The following is a 25,882-nucleotide window of genomic DNA, read 5'->3' on the forward strand; positions in this document are numbered from 1 at the left end:
AGCCCAACTCCTCTGATTAGATGTTCTGAGGAAATGAAAAACTAAGCCCTACTTTTTGGAGTGAGTTGATCAGGAGCAACCTGCCTGCAGTCGGGGTGTTGAGATACTGCACAAATGCTGCCCCATCCAGGGATTGGTGTTGTCCTTCCAGCCTTCAGAGGAAGCTCAGTGACCCCTTCGCATGCTGCCCCCTGCCCTCACGGAAGCCCTCATATCTGGGTCAACATGCGTCACCACTTGCAGTGGTCGAATGAAGGAGAAGCCCCAACCATAAGAGAGCCTTGCTGTGGGACCAGTGAGGGAGGAAGGGGGGATGGATAGCTGGTGCCACTGTTTTCTTTTCACAAAGCCTTTCCCCCTTTTACAAAGGGCGTGGCCCTGACCAGCCAAGATATGTGCGTGGGCTTAGTTCCTAAGCCATTCTGAAACAGACACATGAAGACCTCATAACAACACAAAGTCGTGGCCCGCAGTAAAGAAAGGTAAGAGGAAGGCATGAGAACACCAGGTGTATGGGACGAGGTGTTAACGATGTAGCTATTACCTGGGATTTACTATATTCACCCACTACTCTTGTTCAAAGAACTGTAATTTTTAAAATTACACTACCCTTCTAGCAAAGCTTTTGTCTAGAGGAACTTAAAAATATTTTAGAAAGAAATATGGCCAGACATGTTGTCTATATCAGGGGAATCTAGAAGACACTTTGGAGCAGATCTTCTAGACTCCATCCTAAACAGGAAGCCGCTGAACACAACTGTAAAATGGGTAGGTACCATCAAATGTGAGGGATGGATATGACAAGGTCTTGTGACCCGAAAGGCTACCCTTTCTAATATCACTTGATACACTGAGACCAATATTTCCCAGGGAACAAACAAATGTAGACTGCAGCCACTTTCTCTTTGAAATTGAAGCCCTTGAATGTTTGTCATAGATGGAAATGGTTCCATGAGGTCCTGAAAGGGAACTCATCATGGATGTGTGCGTGTCTGTCTGCCTATCTCTCTGTATATACATACATACAACAGATATATATATATACACACAGATACATACACATGTATATGTGTGTGTGTGTGTGTGTGTGTGTGTGTGTGTGTGTGTGTGTGTGCGTGTATTTGTAACTACTGGGCAAAATCAAGCTATTTTATAAATAATATAGAATAAAAATATAATATGTTGTTTATTCTAATAATTGAGTAACTATCTGTTTTTATTCCACACAAACAACTTAGAAAAGTGTGTACTGTGTATCTTATTCCATTAGAAAGGCATATGTGGCGATAGGAACTTTGCGTGTCTCATTTAAGTCCACATCTATGTCACCTAGAACAGTGTCTCACACTCATTCCATGTTAATTGAACAAATGATGGAATGACTGGATTAACAGAAAAAGTCAAGTAGGCCTGAAGTGACTCTAATCTATTTAAATCATTCATTACCAATTAGCTTTTGATTTATCTTACATATGAGATTTTTTAAAACATAAGATCCATACCCTGAAAAGAAAAATAAGATGGTAGTTTACATTAAATTTAGAAATAATATATGTGCAAGGGCTCTAAAATGTTACTTTTATTATCATATTTGAAGGATCAAAGAAACAGGAATTAATTTGAGATACGCTGGTAATTACTAACCTTTTAACAAATATTTAATAAATTCCTTAAAAATTGATATAAATGTCCAGAAGACTATGCAGCAGAGTTGTAATAGCCACTAAAATATTTTCTTCCAATTTATTGGTTGTCTAATCAATGTATCAATTATTTTGAGTAAAACTTTTAGGTAATCACTGTGTTTCCAATATAGGATGGGTCATAGAAACAGTGTTAGACTAGTGGTCAGCTGCCAATATTCTGGCCCACTTGGCTGAGTTTTGTGACCTTTGGTAAGTTTATTTCTTCCCAGGCAACAGTTTCCTCATTTGCAAAGGGGAAAAAAAAATAGATGATCTCTCAAATTGCTTCCAGTTTTGAAATTTTGATTCTATCTTAGTGCTTAGTGTTGTGTCTACACTCTTCATTAAACTCTCAATCACTAGGAAAAATGTACACTCTTTCTTAGTAAAATAAGATACCTGCATTGCTTCCAAAGCAAGTGGTGCCTGTTAGCTCCTCGACAAGGGCATAGTTTTCTGTTTGACGCAAAACAGTCAGAAATGCAGAAAACCAGTTTTCTTTCTGCACGATCCTTTTCAGTAGCTCTCTTACACCTGATTCGTTTCCATTGCTTTCTGCAGCAGAAATCTGTTTTAAGGGAAAAGGAGGATAAAAGGAAAAAAACATCTTTTTTTGCATTTTTATTTTATTTTTTTATTCTAAAATTTACTTTTTTAAAAAAATATAATTTATTGTCAAGTTGGCTAACATACAGTGTATACAGTGTGCTCTTAGCCTCAGGAGTAGATTCTCGTGATTCATCACTTACACAAAACACCCAGTGCTCATCCAAGCCAGTGCCCTCCTCAATGCCCATCCCACAATTTCCCTGCCTTCCCCATCCCCAACAACCCTCAGTTTGTTCTCTGTATTTAACAGTCTCTTATAGTTTGCTTCCCTCTCTGTAATTATTTTTTCTTTCCCTTCCCCCATGGTCTTCTGTTAAGTTTCTCAGCTTCCACAAATGAGTGAAAACATATGATATCTGTCTTTGTCTGACTGACCTATTTCACTTAGCATAATACCTTCTACTTCCATCCATGTTGTTGCCAATGGCAAGATTTCATTCTTTTTTGTTGCCAAGTAGTATTCCATTGTATATGTATACCATATCTTCTATGCTCATGGATTAGAAGAACAAATATTGTTAAAATGTCGATACTACCCAAAGCAATCTACACGTTCAATGCAATCCCAATAAAAATAGCACCATCATTCTTCTCAGAGCTAGAGCAGAGAATCCTAAAATTTGGCCCCATATAGCCAAAGTAATGCTGAAAAAGAAAACCAAAGCTGGAGTCATCACAATCCCAGACTTTAGCCTGTACTACAAAGCTGTAATCATCAAGACAGTATGGTGTTGGCACAAAAACAGACACATAGACCAATGGAATACAACAGAGAACCCAGAATTGGACCCACAAATGTATGGCCAACTAATCTTTGACAAAGCAGGAAAGAGTATCCAATGAAAAAATGTCTCTTTAGCAAATGGTGTTGAGAGAACTGGACAGTTACATGCAGAAGAATGAAACAAGATGATTTTCTTACACCATACACAAAAATAAATTCAAAATAGATGAAAGACCTAAATGTGAGACAGGAAACTGTCAAAATCCTAATAGAGAAAATAGGCAACCTCTTCGACCTCAGCCACAGCAACTTCTTATGTGACATGTCTCCAAAGGCAAGGGAAATAAAAGCAACAACAAGCTACTGGGACCTCATCAAGTTAAAAAGCTTCTGCACAGCAAAGGAAATAATCACCAAAACCAAAAGGCAACCAATGGAATGGGAGAAGATATTTGCAAACGACATATCAGATAAAGGTTTAGTATCCAAAATCTATAAAGAACTCATCAAACTCAACACCCAAAAAACAAATAATCCAGTGAAGACACGGGCAGAAGGCATGAATAGACACTCTTCCAAAGAAGACATCCAAATGGCAACAGACACATGAAAAGATGCTCAAGATCACTCATCATCAGGGAAATACAAATCAAAATCACAATGAGATACCACCTCACACCAGTCAGAGTGGCTAAAATTAACAACTCAGGAAACAACAGATGTTGGTAAGGATGTGGAGAAAGGGGAACTCTTGCATTGTTGGTGGAAATGCAAACTGATGCACTACTCTGGAAAACAGTGTGGAGGTTCCTCAAAAAATTAAAAATAGAATCACCCTAAGACCCAGAAATACCACTACTAGGAATTTATCCAAAGGATACAGGAGTGCTGATTCACAGGGACACATGTAACCCAACGTTTATAGCAGTGTTATCAACATTAACCAAATTATGGAAAGAGCCCAAATGTCCATCAACTGATGAGTGAATAAAAAGATCAAACACCTTCTGAACAATTTTAAACAATGTTTAAACATTGTTTAATAAGTGAGCAATTAAGCATCAGTGTTAATAAAGGCTTATATTCAAATATGAGAGAAAAGACGAATGTCACTTGTAGCAACTCTGGATTGTAGCGGGGAGCAAATCTCTGGGCCAAGCCCCCTTAAAACTATGCACCATTTTCAAAGCCACTGAGATATTCAAAACTGACGCTTAGGAAATAAATGTTTTACCTCAGCCATTCTGAACAAGGGGTGCAGGACAAAGTGTCTTTAATTTCTAGTTCTGCTATGTCTATTTGCATTAATTTATTTCGGTATATCCAGGGCTTGCTATTTCTTTTAAACCCATGGAGTCTATAAATAGGAAACCAAATATTGCTTGGCTATCACTACTATGAAGGAATTACTATCACAAGACTTATATTCTTGCTAACTTAATATCTGTAATATGTACTCGACTATAATATTTTTCTTAAATTTGTGTTTATTTAGTATTATGAGACAAAGGGATTTGTGCACACATTCCTTTCTTAAAGTATGGGGCAGAATTATTTCTATATCTATTCATTACAACCTTTAGCCTTCCTTTAATGTCTCTTTTAGATTAAACCAGCAAATCTTTTTAAGTGTGGATCATTCACGTAATCATTATCACAGTGCACTTCCCAGGACTTCACACAGCACCAAACATTTGAAGAAAAGGCTAATACAAGCCACATTTAGACCAGAAAGAAATTAGACACCACACCATCAGCTTGCTGTGCCGTGACGCCAGCCACATCATCTCTCTGGGCCTCAGTTTCTGCATGTGCAAAACAAGGCAACTGAAAAGAAATGTCGTGGCTTCTTCACCCAACCTGCACATTAGACACACCTGGGGAGCTTTAAAAAAACACTCATGCCTGGGATCTACCCTCCCTCCCAAAGATTCTGACTTGTTTTGTCTGTGTGGGGAAGCCAAAACGTTTTTTAAGGATCTCACACTTCTAATTAGCGGCTTCGATGAGAAATACTGACTTACCTACTCTCAAAGGCCCTTCTGAACATTTGTCCACTTTCCACATGTATAATCTGGGTTGATTAGCTAGATTAATTGTTTCTTATTAAATTTGTGTATTTTCTAGTCCTATAAGTATGTCCCATAACCTTTTAGTGTCAGGTATTAGTTTGCATTTTTGAAACAGTGTCTGACACAAATTCAGTGTTAGTTATTATTATGGATGACTGAAGAAAGCATCTACCTGTATAAACACTTCACCAGGGGCACTACTTAGTAGAGAAGTGTACACCATAATTTCTACCCGTTGGGTATGTTAGTCTTACTTAGAGAATACTTACTAATGTTATTATAAAGTGTTTGTATATATTAACCCAGAAATCCTGAAGAAGGAGCCAACATTAACCCATTTTACAGATGAGAAATCCAAGGCACAGAAAAATCCAGTTACCTTTCTGGAGCCACAAAGCTAGTTAAATGGCAGAGGTAGAATTTTATCCCAGGCAATTGGTTTCAGAGGCCAAATGCTGCCTTCCTGAACTCTAATTATACTTACTAGTCCTCTCCAACTTTAACCACATTTTCCAGCAAGAAATGGTTAAGATGACTACTGGATTTAATTAAATTTAGGTGATTTCAGTCCATCTCCCCCAGAGCATTTTCTAAGCAGATTCTTGCTCATTTCCTACCTTTTCTCTAACTTCATTAATCTCCTATTAGAAACATTTCTTCTATGGTGTTTGTAAATGTCTTTATTATTATTTGCTAATTTAATAATAGTTGCTAAAGATATTAAGTAAGACTGGTTTAAGCAAACTTCTTTTAGGGGCACATGGGTGGCTCAGTCAGTTGAGCAACTGAAACTTGGTTTCAGCTTAGGTCAGGATCTCATGGTTCGTGAGTTCAAGCCCCACATCCAGCTTCACACTATCATAGTGTGGAGCCTGCTTAGGATTCTCTCTCTCTCTCTCTCTCTCTCTCTCTCTGCCCCTCCTGTGTGTGCTCTCTCTCAAAATAAATAAACTAAAAAAAATTTTTCTAGAGCACCTTCTTTTAACTCAACCATTCTTATTTCTAATTACCCCACTCTTTAATCAGCTTTAAATCCATCTGACAGAAGTAATCAGAAAGCATTTCTCTAAAAGCAGCAAGTGAGGCACTGTAATGAATATTCTTACTAAAAATCTAAGTATATTATAGGCACTAAATTTTCTTCCACTATTAATCAGTTAAGTTGATTTTAACTGTAGAATTACATTTGTCAAGCTTGTGTTGTCTTTATTGAGTTCAGGCAGTTGAAGATCATTATGCCATTATTTCCTGCAAGTATTTATATTATTTGAATATGGAACTACATATAACACCTGTGCAATTTTAGCAGCTTCATCAAGATCCTGAGTTTTTAAGAAGTTTTCTAAGTTTGGGTGCTAGAAAGTAGATCAATTCCCTTGGAAGCAGTCATATATAAATATATATATAATAATAATAAATAATATATAAATAATAAGTAATATATAAATATATAATATATATAAGCATATATATATATAAACATATATATATAACTTAATCTGTCCTCCTAAAACATACTAAAGACATTAGATTCCAATATTAAGTTTGATTATGGAAACTCTTGGAAAGATATTTAGACTTGAGACTTCAACAGGACATGTAGTGATTCTCACTCATGTTCTTCCCCCAGTGAACATTTTCTCTGAATATGCAGTTTAAAATAGCTATGGATACACTGCTAACTAATTTATAAAATAAATATGAATTTGTGGGTAATACAATTATAAGCTTTCACATTCTAAATTCTTTCATCTATGTTTTTTTCTTTCCAACAGAAATCAGGAGAGAAAACAGTGATATTTTTCATTAAACACTGGCTTGCCAACACAATTAGGTTTTGGCAACACAGAAAAGTTTGACAAAAATGTTTTCTCTCTTTCATAAAAACCTTAGAGAGCTATTTAAATATAATGGTAATTTTTTTTAACACAGCAGACCTTAGCTCTCACACCAGTAAATCAGAAGGCAAAACTCATATGTTAAAAGCAAAGAATTTTTAAAAGATAGTTTCCCATAAAAACTTAATGTGTTTCTAAATGAATATCTATCATCACATTGCCATAACTAATTTCTTACTAGTATAGTATAGTATACTATATATACTATATATACTAGTATATACTGGTATAGTATTTTTTCTTGCTAATAAAATCCATAAGCATCAGAATTTACCTAACAATACAGTAAGCTGGGAGAGACTGACTCAGGTCTTTGGCGGTCACGTAAGGACAACTGGACTCGGTTTCTAGCTGCACTCATCACAGTATCTCTGGATCTCCTATGTAAATGAGACGTATATGGGGTCTTCCTGAACTATGGATGTTTACTGCTTTGGGCTGGCCAGGATTGGAACACGCACCTCTTTTCAGCTGTTCGGACTGCTATTAAGACAGTATGGAAATGTTTATGTTATCACCTCTTTTCCAAAATTCATGGCTGTCTAAGTCAATGGATGTGCCAAGAGGTCACTAAGCATCCTTAAAAAAAGCAGGTCAGTACAGGGGCACTCCCTTTCTATTAGGGATCGTTACATTACAATGATCTATGAAGTGATTCTTATATTTATTATTGGGCCTCCAGTATTTACAAGAGTGCCTTGCGCACACTAGACATTCTTTAACTATTTATTAGATGAATACTGATCCACACTACAACATAGGCTCCATGAAAGCAGAGACAATATCTGCATTATTATCCAGTCTTTTTACCACTAGCATGGTGCCTGGCACAAGACGTCACTCTATAAATTTAAACCGAATGAATGAATAATCAATCCTTTAAATAGGTTTCTTTGAGTGCTTGCTGGACACAAAACTAAATCTAGGATCATTTCTGGAGACTCTGATGTCTGGGGCCAGGGGCTGCAGGGATGGACATGAGAATCGTGAACTAAAATGCCAGACCAAGTAGGAAAATAATTAAACTAATTTTTAGAAGTCCTGACTTCTTACTCAAATACTACTTTAAGCTGTCACAAAAGCAAGCTTGGGGATCTTGTGTCCATCATCCATCCATTTCCAAATGCCTGGCAAAGCAATTCATGACGTCATGTGTTCTCATCCCTTATCCTTCATTCCAGACAACTGTTTGGAAATAAAACCAATCAGTTAATGAATTCTTATCGAGTACCAATTCTATACCTAGCCTTAGCTAGATTTCTAGAGGTGAAAGACATAGCTTTTGCTTGGAATCACAGTTTAATCCAGGGAATTTAAGCATATCTGAGCTTCAATGTAGGGGATTTACGTACGTCTCTGAAACTTTATTTTTTTAAATTTTTTTAAATCTTTTTTAAAAATTTATTTTAATGTTTTATTTATTTTTGATACAGAGAGAGACAGAGTATGAACGGGGGAGGGTCAGAGAGAGGGAGACACAGAATCCAAAGCAGGCTCCAGGCTCTGAGCTGTCAGCACAGAGCCCGACGCGGGGCTCGAACTCACGGACCTGAGCCGAAGTTGGACGCTTAACCGACTGAGCCACCCAGGAGCCCCAAGTCTCTGAAACTTTAAATTCACAGGCAAATGTACCCAAATGAATGATGATAGAAGTCATCATCATCATCATATCAAAACAACTCTTGATAAGACTTTTTTCATAAACATGATTTCTCATTTGCATTCACTAAAAGTATTGTGAGTGAGAGGAGACATGATTATGTCCATTTTCATGGGTAAATTTAGGATCAAGGAACTTAAATAACTTGACCCAAAGTAACACACATATAGTAAGAAACAAACATAGATTTGAGATGGGAATGGTTTTCCCATTCCAAATTCTTCATGTTTTTCCCCAGTACGCTTTGCTGTTTTGAGATAAATGGTGATCAATGATCCCCATATCAACATAGATTCCTCTAACCCTAAAGCTTCTTTTCCACTGCCATCAATAGTTTAGTTTTGAGACTGATGACACATTAAAATGATGTGTACAAAGACGATTCCAGAATCTCACAGAGACACTACTCCTCCTTAGAAAGCCTCAAAAGCATAGCTCCTCCATCTTTCGGAGCCTCTTTTGAAATATGAATTTGAGGGAGAGTTTGGGTTGCTTTGGCTTTAACTGCCACCCAGTACACAAATGTCCCTTTAGTCTACATCTTCTTTGTGTCAAATCCCAAGCTTTACTGCTAGCTGCCTCCAAGCTTGCCAGAATCAAGAACTTGGATAAAATCTAGCTGGCGGAAATTCAATCCAGGCAAGACAAAAGTGATGCTGATAGGCAGAAGTATTTAGAGTAAATAAGGAGAAGTGCTGTTTCGCTGGCAATCGGGACATCATACCCACCAAACATAAACAGCTTTGTGGTGTTACTGGACTCTGTTGCTTCTGGACTTCCTAACAGCTACTGTGGCTGGAAATGCCATCTTCCATCTCCAGCTGGCTTGAAGGCTGCATACTGTCTTCCAAATTAAGATTCTGCCACAGTGATGTACACATTTGTCATATCCAGCTGGACTACTAGAATGCGTTCTAGCTGGTTCTCAATACACAAAACTACATAAACGTTACAGACAACAGTGTAAAGTAATTTACTTGTTGGGAAAACCAGCCATCAAAATTAGATGCATGCCTGGGTCTTTGGACAGGCCCTATGGCTGTCACGTCTACAAAGGAACACTAACTTTAGTCACTAAAGACCAAGTTACATCACTGGCTCATGTGAGGCCAATGCCTGAGCTTTGTAATGAAGATACAAATAACTGATGAATCTAAAAGGAAGGAAGGAAGGAAGGAGGAGAAAGAAAGAAAGAAAGAAAGAAAGAAAGAAAGAAAGAAAGAAAGAAAGAAAGAAAGAAAGAAAAAGGGAGAAACCTTGTTCATTGGGAAACAATGAACAATGAAACATTACATTAAATGTAAAGTTCCCTGTAAAATTCACCCTGTCAAAATGCCACCTAAAAAATCTACTACTTCTTTGCTAATACGAAAAACTGCAATTGCAAAATAAAATGTTTTTTTTCAATGAATTATCTGCCACTTTTGATTCCCAGAGAATGTCATAACTTATAACTTTGATTAAAGAAAGTGTGTGTGTGTGTGCGCGCGCGCGCGTGCATGTCGTAATTTCTCCACTTGGACCAAGATTGAATGGCATAATGTATAATATAGGCCCAAAATAGGCATTTTTTACCTGCAAAGTCCAGATAATAAGTACTGCAAGTTTTGTGAGCTGTATGATGTCTGTTTAACTACTCTTAAAAAGTGCAGAAGCTGTCCTAGCATGTAAATGAACACGGCAGTGTTCCAGGAAAACTTTCTTTATCAACACTGAAAATTTAAAAATGTAAAAACCATGCTTAGTTTTTGGGTCTGCAAAAACCAGTAATAGACTGGACTCAGCCCATGGGTCCATTCTATGGACTATATAAATTAAGACATATACTTGCACACCACCAGAAAGTAAGGTCCTTAGCTCTGCCGCTGCTTTCCTGGAAAACCTGGGGCAAGTTATTAACCTACCTCAGTTTTATCATCTGTAAAACAAAATTAATAATCTAAAAAATCTTTTTTTTTAAGTTTATTTATTTTGAGAAAGAACGAGCAGGGGAGGGGCTAGAGAGGAAAAGAGAGAATCCCGAGCAGGTTCTGCACTGCCATCAGAGAGCCCAACACAGGGCTCAATCCCATGAACTGTGAGATCATGACTTGAGCCCACTTCAAGAGTCAAACACTTAACCAACTGAGCCACCCAGGCGCCCCAATAACCTTAAAAGGCATAATGGATTACTGGGAGCATGTACTCTGATATACGTTTTGCACATGATACCAATTGTTTGCAGTAAGTGCTCAATAAATGTTATCTATTAGTATGCACTACTATTTTGGAGTTAGCTCCTCTTTAGCTTATTTTAGTGAAAGGATTAGAAAAAGAGCTTTTCTTATATTTAAATTTTCAAAATAATGTTTGTAAGTGCCTGGCTAGTCTCGAGAATTCTAAAGGAAGGAGGGAACCACATTTACCCAAAGATACCAAAGAACATTTGGAGTGGGGCAAATGAAGGCGCAACCCCGAGTTACAAAATGTCCCTCCACCTGAGAGGACACCTACCCGATTTCTGTCTTCGTTTGTCAACAGTTTCTCCTCCACACACTTATCCAAGACGTCTTTAACCAGAATTCTGTCCACCAGGGAGGGCTGAAGGAGGTTCAGCAGCTGGAGACACTCATCATGAGCGTTCTCAGAGGATGGAGAGGGCAAGTCGGTGAGCTCTGGGTTCAGGTAGCGGGCGGCTAAAACGCTGCCTGCTCTCTGAAGGGCCACCACAAATTGTCTAGCCCAGCCCGGGGGCCAGACTCCCTTCTCCAAGGTGCTCAGAAGCAGTTCCGCTGCGTGTATGTTCCCAGCGGTGACGGCCGTCCTCTGAATCTGCTCCTTCAAGTCTGCAGGGAGAAAGGTCAGGTAGTCCAGTACGGGCTCCACCTGGATGTACGTTTTCACTCTGGTCCTGAAACACGAGAGGAGGTAGCAGAAACTCCTGTCTGCGCAATATCCATTCGACATCTTTCGTTCGTGCTCAGAAAAGGGAGGGGGTTCTCCCAAGTAGACCGACGGTTGCTGTTCTCTGCTCAACAGGTGAGAGGTGCGCGCCGCGGTCGGCTGCCTTGGCAGCCACAGGGTTCACAGCCAGGTGCCTGACGGCCGGGGTGCACTCAGGGCCCGCGGGCCGGGGCGCGAGGGCGCGGTCGGTCGCACCCGCGGAGGGGGCGGGTGGGCAGGTGGCCGGGCCTGCGGACCTAGGGACGCGGCGGCGAGACGCTGCGGACGGGCAGGCGCGCTACCTCCGACTCTCTGCAGTGCTCGCCGGAGACCCGCCAGAGACCCGCCGCTGCAAACTCGAGAGGGAGCTTTGAGCCCCGCTTTCCGCCGGGCAGTTCTTGTAGTTTTCCGAACTTCGGTTTCTGTTTCGATTCTCTTCCCCCGCTGCGTCAGGGCTTTCCCGACGTAATCCGCCAGGCGGGGAGTGTAGGTTTCCTTGGGGAGGAGACGCCCTTTGGTTGGTCCTGGCAAGGACCGTGTTTCGGTCGCAGGCACTGTGGGAAACGGAAAAAGAAAGCGAATTCGAATAAGACAGCCCCGGTGGAGCCATGCTTCTTATGCAGGTGTTTTCCCTTTGCAGGGTTCTGCCTCAAACATCAGATGTCTTTCCCACCGCCGTCTAGCATACGTGCAGGGCTTGAAAGCGCGTTATGGGGGACTTCCCAGTGCAGAAGCGAAGAGAAGATGCCTGTAACACTGATGCCAACAGAAGGAGGCACGCACCCTTGGTTGGTGCGTACAGGTAGGTTCTGCCCTGACCCGCTGCCCGGTGGTAAGTTGCTAAGACTGCAGGGTACGGGGTGAAGAGGTAAAGCTAAGAAAGCTAAGAAGACATCTTTCCAGAGATGTGTAGACCCAGAACGCCAGGATGAAGTGACCCCTGCACCCTTTCTAGAATACACCTGACTTCCTGTGGGTCCCCCGAAACGACCTCTTTGCTTTTACAGTCTGTGGGGAAAGACTGAATAATGATAAACACCTTATTTTCTTGCCTCATGTAGTATTTATTTGGCTTTGACCAGGGCCCAGTGACAGACGAAGAGGGACTTTAACCACCAACTCAGCTTAGGAGGAAGCCAAGAATGAAGGTTTTCTATCTCTCAGCCTGTAAGTTCCCCATATTCTTTAATATACAACTTTCCTTTAATAAAACAAAACAAAATCCCCAACAACTTATTTTTGATATAGCTGCCATTCTTTTCTTGGATTCAATACAGAAAGTTTTGGCTGAAGCAGCTAGGAACTTAATTAGCAACTAATGTACCAACTTGTAGTAAACATCAACATTTGTCTATGTCATGAGGGAAAAAAAGACACCCACACTGAAAAATGGCAGCTTCGGTTCAGTACAGAAGCCACATAAAAGTGAGTTCTTCAGGTTGCTACTCACATTCTGCCTCCCTGGGTGGCTGTGGGTAGTAGTGTATATGCTTCACGTTGAGAACCTCATGGTCTAGAGTTATGTGGAGGAAGGAGGGGGTCACTTAAGCCTTTAAAAAGATACGTTTAGGAAAAGTAATCTGTTAGCAAAGCACATTCAGTGAAGTTTGGGATAGGACAGGGAGGCCTGGTGGTGCTTTGGACTAGGTAAGAGAAAGACTTGTTTTCGTCAGAGGCATACAAGATATTCAATTGAGCTCTTCATTTTATTTTATCTTATTTTATGCTCTAATGATATTATGTAGCTAAGCGTTGTCTTCCTATATGGATTGTAAGCTGCTTGAAGAGAGGACATATTTACACAGTAACCGGTATAATACAAGCAGTAGGTCCTACCAGTAGGTCCTTGCTGATTATCCCCAATGAGAATTTTATTTGCCTTGACCTTAGCAGCTGGTCCAATGTCAGACACATAGTGAAAGTTGTTGAAGCGAAATGCAACTTTGGCCTTGCAGATGAACCTGCTTTATATTATTCTTTAATGTTTCTTCATAAAACACTACTATGTATTTACTTATTTTGGGGAGTTGGCCCCTTAAATAAAAGATATCAAATTAGATGTCTCTACAAAAGTATTCAAATGATCAATTTTAGTTATTGGGTGTATGAAGATATCTTTTAGGACTATTCCAAGAAATTCCCTCCATGCCTGCTCTTCAGGTGCTGTCCGGTTTCACTCAGTATGTTAAGACAAAAACCAACCAACCAAAAATATTCTGTCCCCTAATACTCATCCCTCTGTCCTTGGGTTTCAAACACTGGAGGATACCAAGGTTTTGATGGTCAAATATGGGGAGATAATGTCATCTTCTTAACACCATGGAACTGCTGTTGGGGTGACAGAAGGTCAAAAGTAGAAGCTTTGATATTTAGTGTTCAGCTTACCTCATTTGTTCATACAATAATTTGAAAATATTTATTAAGTACCTGCAATATGAGCAGTGCTACTCTTGTGTAGTTAATAAAACTGAACAAAGTTTCTTTTTTTATGGAGCTCACATTCTGATAGGAGTGGGAGGACAAATACCAAATAATAGAGAACAAATGCTATGAGGACTATGGTAAGATCCATTCCTGTTTCTGATACTATCGTAAATGAGATCATTTTCTTTATTTCTCTTTCAGATAATTCATTTTTAGTGTATACAAATGCTACTGATTTTTGTATATTGATTTCATATCCTACAACTTTGCTGAATGAATTAGTTGATGAGATCTAATTAGGTTTTTGGTGGAGTCTTTAAATTTTTCTCTGTATAGAATCATGTCACCTGAAAATAGAGACAACTTTACTTCTTTTTGTCCAATTCAGATGCCTTTCCTTTCTTTTTTCTTGCCTGATTGCTCTGTTCAGGACTTCTAGTACTATGTTGAATATGAGTGGGGACAGTGGGCACCCTTGTCTTGTTCCTGGTCTTGGTAAGACCTAGATAATAATTGCACATTATAGTTTCACCGGTTGATTTTCCATATAGACAGCTTCCTTTAAATCACACCATTACCATTCCATAATATCCATCAACAACAATTCATATTTATTCTCAAGTAAGAGTCACTTTGCTGGATGAGGATTGAATGATGAGGACTGAGAATGGGTGGGGAAGCCTGAAGGAAAATAGAAAGGAACATCTTTTTTAGGAATCTTCCATCATCTTGATAGGACCCCTTCTGGAAGAAGGAGATGGGGGGGGGGCGGGGAAATCCGAGCCAGTCTCTCAAAACATGTCTTTTTTCTTTATCCACAAGTTTGCAGCATGATTTAGTTTATTTTCTGCTTTTTGTTTGGGCGTTTTCCTCTGTCAATTTTCCTGATAAGTTTCATTTTCATTCTCCTCCTTGTTGTCTAAATATCAGTTTCTGTTTCCTCTTTCCTTTGGGATAGAAAATCTGTTGAATTTTATCTGTTTCCTTTTTTCTCGACCTGCCTTTTCTTTTTAAACCCAAAAGAAACATTTTAGGCCCCATCACCTCATCAATGTTAAAAGTCACTTGTTAGCATTTTGTTCTCAGAAACAGTAATTCAGAAAGATACAAGATAACTGACTCCTGCCATTATCCAACTTTTCATCTGAGTTTTGTACAATTGAGAAGTAATTGTACTTTTTTTTTTCTTTTTGGCAAACTGGAAGTATAATTTCACAGCTGAATGTGGCTTTAAACTTAATCTAGCAGCATACTGTTCTGATTAAGCATCATGACCCTGAGCCAGGACATCAGAACTCACATCTCAGCCCTGCCTCTATTTTTTTTTTAAGTTCAGGTATTTATTTTGAGAGAGACAGAGACAGCACAAGCAGGGGAGGGGCAGAGGGAAGAAAGAGAGAGAGAGAGAGAGAGAGAATCCCAAGCAGGCTCCACACTGTCAGCACAGAGCCCGATGTGAGGCTCAAACTCCTGAACCATTAGATCATGACCTGAGCAGAAACCAAGAGTCAATGCTTAACCAACTGAGCCACCCAGGTGACCCTCAGCACTGCCTCTTAATTGCTGTGTGTTCTTAGGAAAAATCACCTAAAATTTTGCACTTGTGAAACAAGAACACCAGTACCATGCTATAAGGTTGTTCAAAGGTTAGACCGTAAAGCACTTAGCACCAGTCCAAGAAGCGACTGCCAGCATTCTTATATAAGCAATGAGTAAGAGATGTTGCTACCTCTCAGAGAATGCACAATTTATGGTGGAAATAAATTGGTGACGTATATATGTAAACCTATATAGTAACTAACCATGTAATTGAGTTTTTAGACAGTATCACTTTTTTCAAGAAACAGAAGCTGATAGACTGATTTAGCAGAGAAGGTTATTGAAAGTGTACTGTCACAGCTTTATATTTCAAAACAGGAGTTCCAAAACAGAAAGCTAAAACTTTTAGCTAAGTTTATCAGATCCTGATACTCAGTTCTTAATTATTTTTACCAATTCAGTTATAAAGGTCTGGTTGTAAGCATGCACATGTAAACGTCTTTTTACATAACAAACACTGTTAGAAAAAAAAAATCAGGTATCAGTGAACATTTTTCCAAACATCTGTTTTTCCAAATGCTTCCTCCATAGCTTAAGTCTTTTCAAAAACAGTCACTTGGACATGTTTTTGTTAAAACAACACCTTTACCTCAAAGGCAGAAATTGGCCATGCTTCTTTTACTTGATTTTAAAACCAATGGTTGAGAGCAAGCTTCAATCAGAGGGATTAGAGCGTCATTGTGTTTTTCCTTGAAATGACGGTTGACATTTAGCTGGTAAACACTTGGGGTTAGATGTCTCATCCTGGGTTCATTTTGATTAAAGGGTTGCTGCTCTAATTACTTAATATCCACCCCCATACAATTAGTTAAATATTTTTATTTCACCTGTTCATATTATAACTGACAAAGTTTTGAAGTAGGTGTGCTATAGAATGAGTTATTGAAATCAAATATTACCATAAATTGAATCAATCTATTTGAATTGCTAAATCACAAAGGGTTAAACTAAGATTTTTTTTTTTTAAGTAAAAAAGCATTGTCAATTACAAAATACCTTTTATTGTTAACCCACTGGATTATATCAATGACATTGAACAATGTCATTTCATCTTCATCTGATGCCTTACTATTTAATTTGTTTGTATTTTATGATAAATTATTATAGTTGTATACGTAAAGATTTTTCTAAGTGAGTACATACAAAAGTTTATTATGGTCCACGGTCAACTACTTTTAGTAATAAGGAATCAAAAACAAACTCCTTGGAGACCTCAGCTCTAGAGAGCCCAAGCACTAGAGGCTGTGATGAATTTGAAGAGCAGAATTAATATGAGTAGAAGAGGAAGGTGTGTAGGTGAAAGGAGAGTGAACGTCGGAAAAAGAAGGGCAATTCAGCATTTAGATCTTGGAAGAACATTTCCAATTTCTAGTATTGCTTTGTGACAAATGTCAGTATACTAAGTTAACACATGCAAACTGAATATATTTCATATCATTGCCAGGCATGCAATAGGATATGAAATGTATTCGGGAATTGAATATTTTAATAAAATTAATGTTTCACTTAAGAAACAGTTTATGTTCACTGTAGAAATTTTGGAAGGAAATAACACAATACTGAAGATGATTATATTAATTACTTGTCCTCCCATCACCCAGAGATAAGCATTATTAATATTTTAAGTGTATTTCCTACCAATATCTTATTATGTAAATATAGGTGTATATGCCTGTGTGCATATACACATCTCTTCAACAGGGAGTGATGTGAGATGAGGAAGAGGTCTCCAAGGAAGAGATCCTCATAGGGAGACCATGTTGACATGTCAAGGGGAGAAAGAGTCTGTGGGAGATTCCCAGTAGCAGGGATGGCCGGGATATTTGGGCAGCAATGCCTATCATTGAATAATAAGCACATTCTTATGTTGCACTTGCTGTACTGAGCCTTCTTGGTCCCAGATCTTTCATAAAAGTCTGCCACAAAGAACAGCTTTGTGTTGTGGTGCTTTGGTGAATAAAGAGAGCTGGTGACCCCATGTGGTACAGCAGAGCTGCATAGGAAGAAAATGTATCTGCTGAAATTGGGACAGGGAACGTGGATTGAGAATTCCATCCAAGGGTGACAATGAGAGCATAAGCCCCCGAGGAATCCTCAGACATCTCAGGGATAGTGCCAGACTTACCATGCTCTGCAGAATGGAAAGGACCATCTCTGTAGGCATGCTTTCAGCTACAAGATGAAGAATGCTAAGTAAATGTGGTGCAGCCAGAAGGATTGATTTTTCTCACATAACAAGAGGAGTCAGTGCATTCATTGATGTCAGAACCCTAGGATGCGTCTCATGGTTGCAAAATGGCTACAGTAGCTACAAACATTATTTCTTCTCACAGCTTCAGTTAAAAGCTTGTTGTAGAGGGTTGGAGCATCGAGTTTCTCCCATTTGCTTCCTCCCAACAGTGAAGGGGAAAAAAATGTCCTAGGAGCCCCCCCCCCCACCCCGCAGCAGAATTTCTTGTATATTTCATTGGCTGGAACTGGGTTGTATCCTTCCCTAACATAAAGTGGTATCTGCTCATAAATTAAACAATTCTGATATTTAATAGTAAGGCACTGTTTATCCTAGGCGCTCAAACCATTTTATTTAAATTTTAAAATACACAGATGACCCAAGGAAAGCTAGAAAATTTTGTTTTCCAGCTGATTTCCCTACTGGAGCACACATATTGCCCTTGGAGAGCACCCCCAGTGGGAAGTAGTGCCAAAGCAGCCGTGCAATTCTTGTTGTGGCCACAGAGTGAGTTAGGAAGTTGTTCTCAAGCCCGGTGAGCTGCATATTAGACTCACATGGAAAGATGTACACAATTATCCACTGCATCCAAATCTCCACTGTTGGAACTTTAGTGTCAGTTATTTTCCCTTTCAATTCCACTTGTGATTCTGCTCTCCAGCCAGAGGTGAGGACGAGGTGTTAGGGCCTCTGCTAGCCTAGTGCTGGCTGAGTCCAGCAGAGTCTCATTATTCATGATAGTTTTGTACTATAAAGTTGTACTGAATCACTGAATACAGAACCACTGCTCTTGGGGATATACAGAATGAGGTCACACTCTGCTCACAACATTTTAAAAACGAATCAATATATAACCTTGATTTGTGTGTGTTTCTGTTTAAAGACACCTCATGTAATATGTACTGTTGATTCGTTAACATTGAACTCACGCTGAACAGCACTATAACTCATACCTGAGGGAAGCTTATCCAATGCACATTTTTCCCTGTGAGATGCATCACAGTTTTCCTGTGCTTGGAAACACCAGATAACACTTCAGGACTCTGCTTGGAGTCATTTTAAACAGTGAAATCACCAACAAAAAACACAAAAATGCAAAAAATCGGCGCTAAATATACCATGAGAAGGACACTTGTTCATAGTATGAGAGCTGAAACAAGAAGGGAAAACTTCGCCTTGTTCAGCCTCGGCTGGGAACATCTGCATCAGGTTATTCAAATTTTTCACTACTCTGCACAGATCCACCAATGATTCCTCAAAAGTAATGATTTGGGGGTTACAGATAAATTTTAGTGAATAGGTAAGTAGTTTCCTAGGCTACCCAGGTGAATATGAAAAACTCAGCTGTGCTTTGTGTACTTCCTGGGTCATTCCCATTCAGTTTAGCTAAAGCCAAGATATAAATGAACATATATTTTCAGCACTTTGTTCTGAGAAATGTAGTTTGCAATATTTGTCTACCAAATCCATTGACCTGGACATTGTCAGATATTTTCCTAGAACAAATGAAATGTATTCTACATCACAGAAAATACATACCTTCATGGCAGTAGCCCTGTGAACACTTCAGAATGTAAATCTCCAGAAGATATTTGAAAAAAATGGATCATATATAAATTCAACTAAAAAGGTCATCTAATGTGTGTGAACTGGAAAGTAACAAACAAGGGCAGAAAATCTGAACCTGAGTGACGTTAGAGGAATTTTAGCTTATCTTACACCTAACTGTTACCTAGCTAGGCTCTGGGTAGTCCCCAGCTCATTGGTTCAGCAAAGAGAATCAGCGACCCCTCTGGTTCAAAACAACTGTCTTCCTTATGTTAAGCAACTGGAATTTCTCATACTTCTTCTACCATTAAGAGGGAAATTAGGAAGACTGTCAGGAAATCCAAGTTTCACACCCAATAAAGCTCCATTGTGTAGCCACTGTTACACTGTTATTCCAAGTCTGTCATACCCTTGGTGACTAATATTCAAACCGTACTTTGAGGAAACTTAATATGACATAGTGATACCTTAGAGGGGTATGGAGAGAGGCTCAGTGGGCAAGGCTCTGGGCCCCACTCCTACTCCAAAGACAGCAGATCATCTTTTATACACTTTATACTTTGGGACTGAGACTAGAGGTACATTTGGAGGAGAAAATCACACTGGTGGTGTCAGAGAATCTGGCGGTCATGCTAAACAGTCCACAAATATCTACTTGTACAATCGACCACAGTAAGGACTTTCCTCTGGTCCGAGGAATCAAGTTTTAAATAGACCTCACCTCAAGTCTTTCTGGCATCCCTGACACAATTTCTTCTGAGGAAAACAAGGGACATTAACTTTTGCCTGATAAAAGGCATGATTTTGAATATGACAGTGGCTGATCCCTGATGACCTCAAGGCCATGACTAGGTCAAGAGACTCATTTAAAAAAATTGTTATGAGAAAAAAATTCCACATTTTTCCATATATTTGGACAAGCATTTGAAAATTTCTGTGCTGAAAGACCAGAACATGATGTATAAAGAATTCTTTAAAGAAATAGAAATATTGTACCAGAGACTTCTTTTTTTCATTTTATAGAGAGAAGAAGAGAGAGCTCAAGAGGGGAGGGGACAGAGAGAGAGGGAGAGAATCCCAAGCAGCCTTCATGACCAGTGTGGAGCTCTACACGGGGGTAAATCCCACAACCTGAGCCAAAATCAAGAGTCCAGTGTTCAACCGACTGAGCCACTCAGGTGCCCCAAGTAGTACAGCCTTCTTGAACTGTCTCCCAACAAGTCAAAACTCTGAGTTTAGGCTGGGCAGCTGCCTTTGCCCCAGCCATTTTTTCACAGAACCACATATGAAAAAATTTGGGCAAGTTCTGAAAACAGTATACCATATTGTTGAGGGAGGGAAAGGGACTTTGTTGAGGGAGGGAAAGGGACTTCTACGCTTGTTATAAGTGAAAGAAGGCATGAGTAGAATCAGTCAGTGACTCAAAGAATGACACACCAATTCACTCAGGCTGCAAATGATACCACATTTTATAAAGCAAATGATCCTAAAATGTGTAATGATTTCATATTTGTACAACTTACGATTTACTTTTTTAAATATTTTAAAATATCTTAAAATACTTTTGTAAAATATTTCCTGATTCCTGCTAAAATGATTTAATCTTTCTCCTTTAAATTCCTAATTAGGACGTGTGTTTGTGCATTGCATTTGCTTGTCTATAATGCATATTTGTGTTGAAGGTGTATAGACTTAGGGGAGTTTGCATAGTCCTTCCCAACCTTTAGAACTGGTGCAAAAATTTTGGAACTTAGTTAGCACAGATGGTGTTAATTCATTGATTCTTTCTCCTCCAGTGCAGTAAAAGATTCAAGAGAGACATATTGTGCTATGTGGGAATTTGTTTTTAGTTACAGAGCGGTCCAAATTATTTTATTACTACAAGTGATGCACTTAAAAATATTTCAAGATGAAGGATTTATGATTTTAATAGATGGATAAATGTAAATAAGGCTGCAAGCATCGATTGCGAGTGGTGTTTGATTTAATACATTTTATAAATATTTTCTTTTTCAGGAACAGACTAGTTATGTGCACATAAATGTGCTGTATGTCATTGATTAGGAATTAAGAATAATATTTGGGGCGCCTGGTTGGCTCAGTTGGTTAAGCGGCCAACTCTTGGTTTTGGCTTAGGTCATGATCCCATTCGTGAGTTCGAACCCCACATCAGGCTCTGTGCTGACAGTATGGAGCCTGCTTGGGACTCTGTCTCTCTCCCCTCTCTCTCTGCCCCTCCTGCACTGTCTCTAAAAATAAATACATAAACTTTAAAAAAAGGAATTAAGAATAATATTAACATTTAATATTTGTCGCATGCCACAATGAATTGTAGAGAAAACTTGAGCTTCTTCACAAAATGAATTCCAAAAGCTGACCCAGGTTCTCAGGTGGGCCCAAGAACTGCCTGTGGCTCATTAAGTACCTGGAACTTTGATGACAAGTGACTCTCTGAGGAGGTAGCAGACTCAAAGCAGCCCAGGCCAAGTGGTTGACATTCGGCTGTATCTCCCCATTCTCAGAAAGGTATTCGGAAAGGGGAAGCCAGACCTTGCTTCCTTCCTCAGGCTCTTGTATACAACCTGCTTATAATTGTGTTTCCTCTGCCGCCACCTTGTGGGGTTTTTACTGTCAATATTAACTGTGTCAGAACCGATTTGGCTGGTATCAATTAAGTAAAATCGCAACTATGAACGATACAGAATTTTTAACACATAAAAGAAAAGGTAGGTAATCTATATTTCCCAATGGGAAGATAAAGATAAAGATAAAGATAATTTGGTGTAGACTTATTTTATAAAAGCAGAGAACAACATAAAGGGGACTAATGGATCTTCTAGAAGGGAATATCCCCATTTTCCAGAGGAGGAACCAAGATTCATAAAAGTTTTATTACATTGCCCAATGTCACAGAGCCAGAAGATGAACTTGGAGTCAATTATAAAGCTCTAAACTATTTATTGCCCAGTTCTTTTAGGCGTTAGCATAAACAATAATGACTAGTACCAACTGTTTTAACATGTAAATTTTCTTATTTTTCCAGTATGGTAAGGCCAACAGATCAGAGGTGACTGCCATTGGAAAAACAGCTTGTTACAATTTCCAATAAGAGGGGCACATCACCCATAGAGGACCACACAGAGAAATGCCGGGGTCAGTCAAGAGGCAGAAGGAACAAGGGAAGCATGGGCAGAAGCCTTTATTGTGGTTTCTATGGGAAAGGCAATGCGAGGTAAGGTAGGTAGGGTTAGAATTGACGAGTTTGAATAATTTTAGAGGGCTCTGGGCAGGGAGGTTATCTCTAGCTGCCTGTTGTCCAGCCCCGGGGAGATTAATGCAGAGAAGTACTGTCCTTTGGGGTGAAAGAGCCCAGAAAGGAGGTAGTTTAGGGCAGGGACTGTGGATTGCCTAGTTTACATATGACAGTTGAGTCATTTGCTATCTCTAAGAATTGGCTGTCTCTAAGAGGGCCAGTCTCTCTCGAGGCGGAGAGGTCCCAGATGCCTGAGAGTCAGGAATACAGAAAATAAGAAAATATAGTACATACACCAATTAACATATTCCCTTGAACTCACAATGTGTGTGTAAATAAATGAAATCAGTAGTGATAAAGAGAAATTATCCTAACTCTGACATTGGTATTAATTTATGACATTGGTAATTAATTTATTGGTATTAACCACATGATGTGGTTAGCTGATAGTTTTATACATAAATACTACCAAATATCAATCAGGAGGAAATACCAAAATTGATCTAAGTATCGGCTGTTTTTTTCATTATTGAAAAACTATGATAGGGTCACAAACTTAAAGATAAATGTTTTCCTGCAAGGTTGAGATTATACTTACTTTTTTCAAATTTAGACTGAAAAGGATCTATTTTAGGCACATGCTTTTCCAGCAAAAATTAGTTTTGTTTCCTTCTAAACAGTTTTCACTTTATGTGAATATTTATTTAAAATAATGTGTAAAAAGGTTTTACATCAGAATTTGAATATTAAGAACCACGTGATCTTTCTTTCAATTTTTTTTAATGTTTATTTATGAGACAGAGAGAGACAGAGCATGAGTGGGGGAGGGGCAGAGAGAGAGGGAAACACAGAATCCAAAGTAGGCTCCAGGCTCTGGACTGTCAGCACAGAGCCCGACGAGGGGCTCAAACTCACAAACCGTGAAATCACGACCTGAGCCAAAGTCGGTCGCTCAACCGACTGAGCCACCCAGGCACCCCACAAACCACTTGATCTTTCTTACCCATCTACTTAGATATTAGTTCTCTCTGTCCCCAGCCAGCACTTTGGTAACTTCTCTTTATTTAATTATGCATTCTGATATCACTACCATTTTCAACAATTTATGAGCAAACCGTTTTGTAAAGCTTCTGTTGCTAGGTTACATTCTCCTTTACTAGAATCATGGTGACTGAATAAAAACTTACGTTCATGTTCGCTCTCTCTCTCTCTCTCTTTTCTATCTCTGTCTCTTCCTCTCTCTCCCTCCTTCCCCCCACCTTCTATATAGCCTATTTGTTTAATCATCCCTTTGGATTTAATTCACTGTTCAATGTAATTATTCTATAAATATTTATTGTATGCAGTTTGCCTGGATTTTTGCCTTACCTGACAGAAAAATTAAATGGGTTGAGTTTCTCATTGAAAAGTTGTCAAATTCTGGCAGGATTGTAAGTGTAAGTTGTGGAATTTCTTTTTCTTCAACGTGCATGATATTTTCCACTTGTTCCTGAAGACCCATGCTCTACCCTCTATTTTGCACTGTGCCCTGGGATGCTGACCTTTATGGACTGCATCCATGAACTCTGTTTCCCGCTGGCTTCTGATTGAGATCAGCCAGTGGAAGCACTGACAGGTGATCAGAGGCAGGGAAAAGAGTGAGGTTGTAGTATTTGTTCCCTCAGCTCCTTTCTGTGTAGTTCATCATGTATCCTTCTACTAAAGGTCATGTGTCAGATGGCTATCTCTGTATAGCTACTCTCTTTAGGTTTCAACACTGCTTCTTTACCTTGCCCTCTCATCCTAAGGGCAGTAATGGATTCTCATCGTAGCTTGCTCTGAGATGCCCCATCATCCCTTTTTGGTGACTCTTAACTGTATTAACACCTTTGTAAATGGTGACTTTATTGCAGTTTCTCAATTACTATGCTTGAGTGTGCCATCTGCTGTTTTCTGATGGATATGGCAGCAAGTGAGTTTTTTGGCTAAAGGCAGGAGAGCAAAACAAATGTCCGAGGTAGGTGAAATGAAGCAAATCTTGGATGGGGCATTAGCTGGGCTTGTTACACCTACCCAGGTTGCTCCTGACACCATTTCTGATCATGAGTCCTCATCAATGTTAGTATATATCATAATCCCAACCTCAGGGACTATATACACAGAGAGCACCAGTTTTTTTTCTTTTTTATTTAGTTCAGTTTTTAATTTAGGATAACTCAAGCAATAAAGTTCTACCCAGTTTCTTTTTTTTTTAATTGTTTTTTAACGTTTTTATTTATTTTTGGGACAGAGAGAGACAGAGCATGAACGGGGGCAGGGCAGAGAGAGAGGGAAACACAGAATCGGAAGCAGGCTCCAGGCTCTGAGCCATCAGCCCAGAGCCTGATGCGGGGCTCGAACTCACGGACCGCGAGATTATGACCTGAGCTGAAGTCAGACGCTTAACCGACTGAGCCACCCAGGCGCCCCTACCCAGTTTAATTCTTAGTTTAAGCAACTTAAAAAGCTCTAAGCATGGGACTTCATTCATATATTCATTCATTCATTCAAAACTATAGGAGCACTGTAGGTTGTCATTTTCCAAACATGAATGAATCAGATCATGTTTTGTTTCAAAAATATTTTGCAACTCTTTCGATCTGTGTCTCCCTCCATAATTCAACTTATTACTATCTTAGTTTCCTCTTAAAATATAATTGGTGCTACTAATTTCACAAGATTTGGAGGAAACTCAAATATGATAATGTCCAAAATAGCTATGAAAAGCATCATGTGCTATATAAATAAATAGGTTGTAGTTGTTAAAATTTCTATTACTGCGTCTTATTCCTACCAATAGTTTCACATTGATGAGAGAGAGGGGCAATCTTATCTTCACACATATGCAAAACAACTAAGCATTAGTGTAGAAATGGAATGATCTCAGCTTTTAGTATGTAATGTGTTTAAGCACTTTTATGTTTTTGATCAAAATATTTTTGGTTTCTTGTAACAGGACTACTCTAACTTAATTCCCATTGTATGTGAGCAAGTTACTAACCAAGAATGAGCACCAGCTAAAATAAGTATTCAGTCAACATTAGTTTTTTCTATATTTCTATAATTTTGAAAGTATATGATCCCATGTTATTGATATGGAGTCTAATTGATATTCACAAGCATGAAACCTGGATTTAACATGTAAGATGGGTATTTTCCCAACATTTCCTGAGTAACAGATTATTTTATCAAGGTTATTAATCAGTATTGCAGCTTGTTCTTTTACTTTCTTTCTTTTTT

The 25,882-nt window shown here is 39.0% G+C and overlaps 1 protein-coding gene and 1 long non-coding RNA gene across 5 annotated transcripts in view; one reads left to right on the forward strand and one right to left on the reverse strand.

Moving 5' to 3' along the window:
- The window catches only part of IFIH1 (interferon induced with helicase C domain 1), a 56,816-nt gene extending 45,222 nt beyond the window's left edge, over positions 1-11,594 (reverse strand). For all 4 annotated transcript variants that reach the window (XM_045033872.1, XM_011285346.4, XM_019838171.3 and 1 more), the window contains exons 1-2: positions 11,142-11,594; positions 2,085-2,253 (exon numbers count right to left, since the gene is read on the reverse strand). In XM_045033872.1, coding sequence (XP_044889807.1) covers positions 2,085-2,253; positions 11,142-11,594 — 622 coding nt within the window. The remainder of the gene's footprint in view (positions 1-2,084; positions 2,254-11,141) is intronic.
- LOC123379162 lies at positions 11,538-25,877 on the forward strand. The gene is made up of 4 exons (XR_006583255.1): positions 11,538-11,666; positions 12,211-12,372; positions 12,653-12,737; positions 22,415-25,877. It is a non-coding gene; the product is annotated as an uncharacterized LOC123379162 (long non-coding RNA).
- The last annotated feature ends 5 nt before the right edge of the window (positions 25,878-25,882 follow it).

This window comes from Felis catus, chromosome C1, assembly GCF_018350175.1.
Source record: "Felis catus isolate Fca126 chromosome C1, F.catus_Fca126_mat1.0, whole genome shotgun sequence".
In the NCBI taxonomy this organism is placed as follows: domain Eukaryota; kingdom Metazoa; phylum Chordata; class Mammalia; order Carnivora; family Felidae; genus Felis; species Felis catus.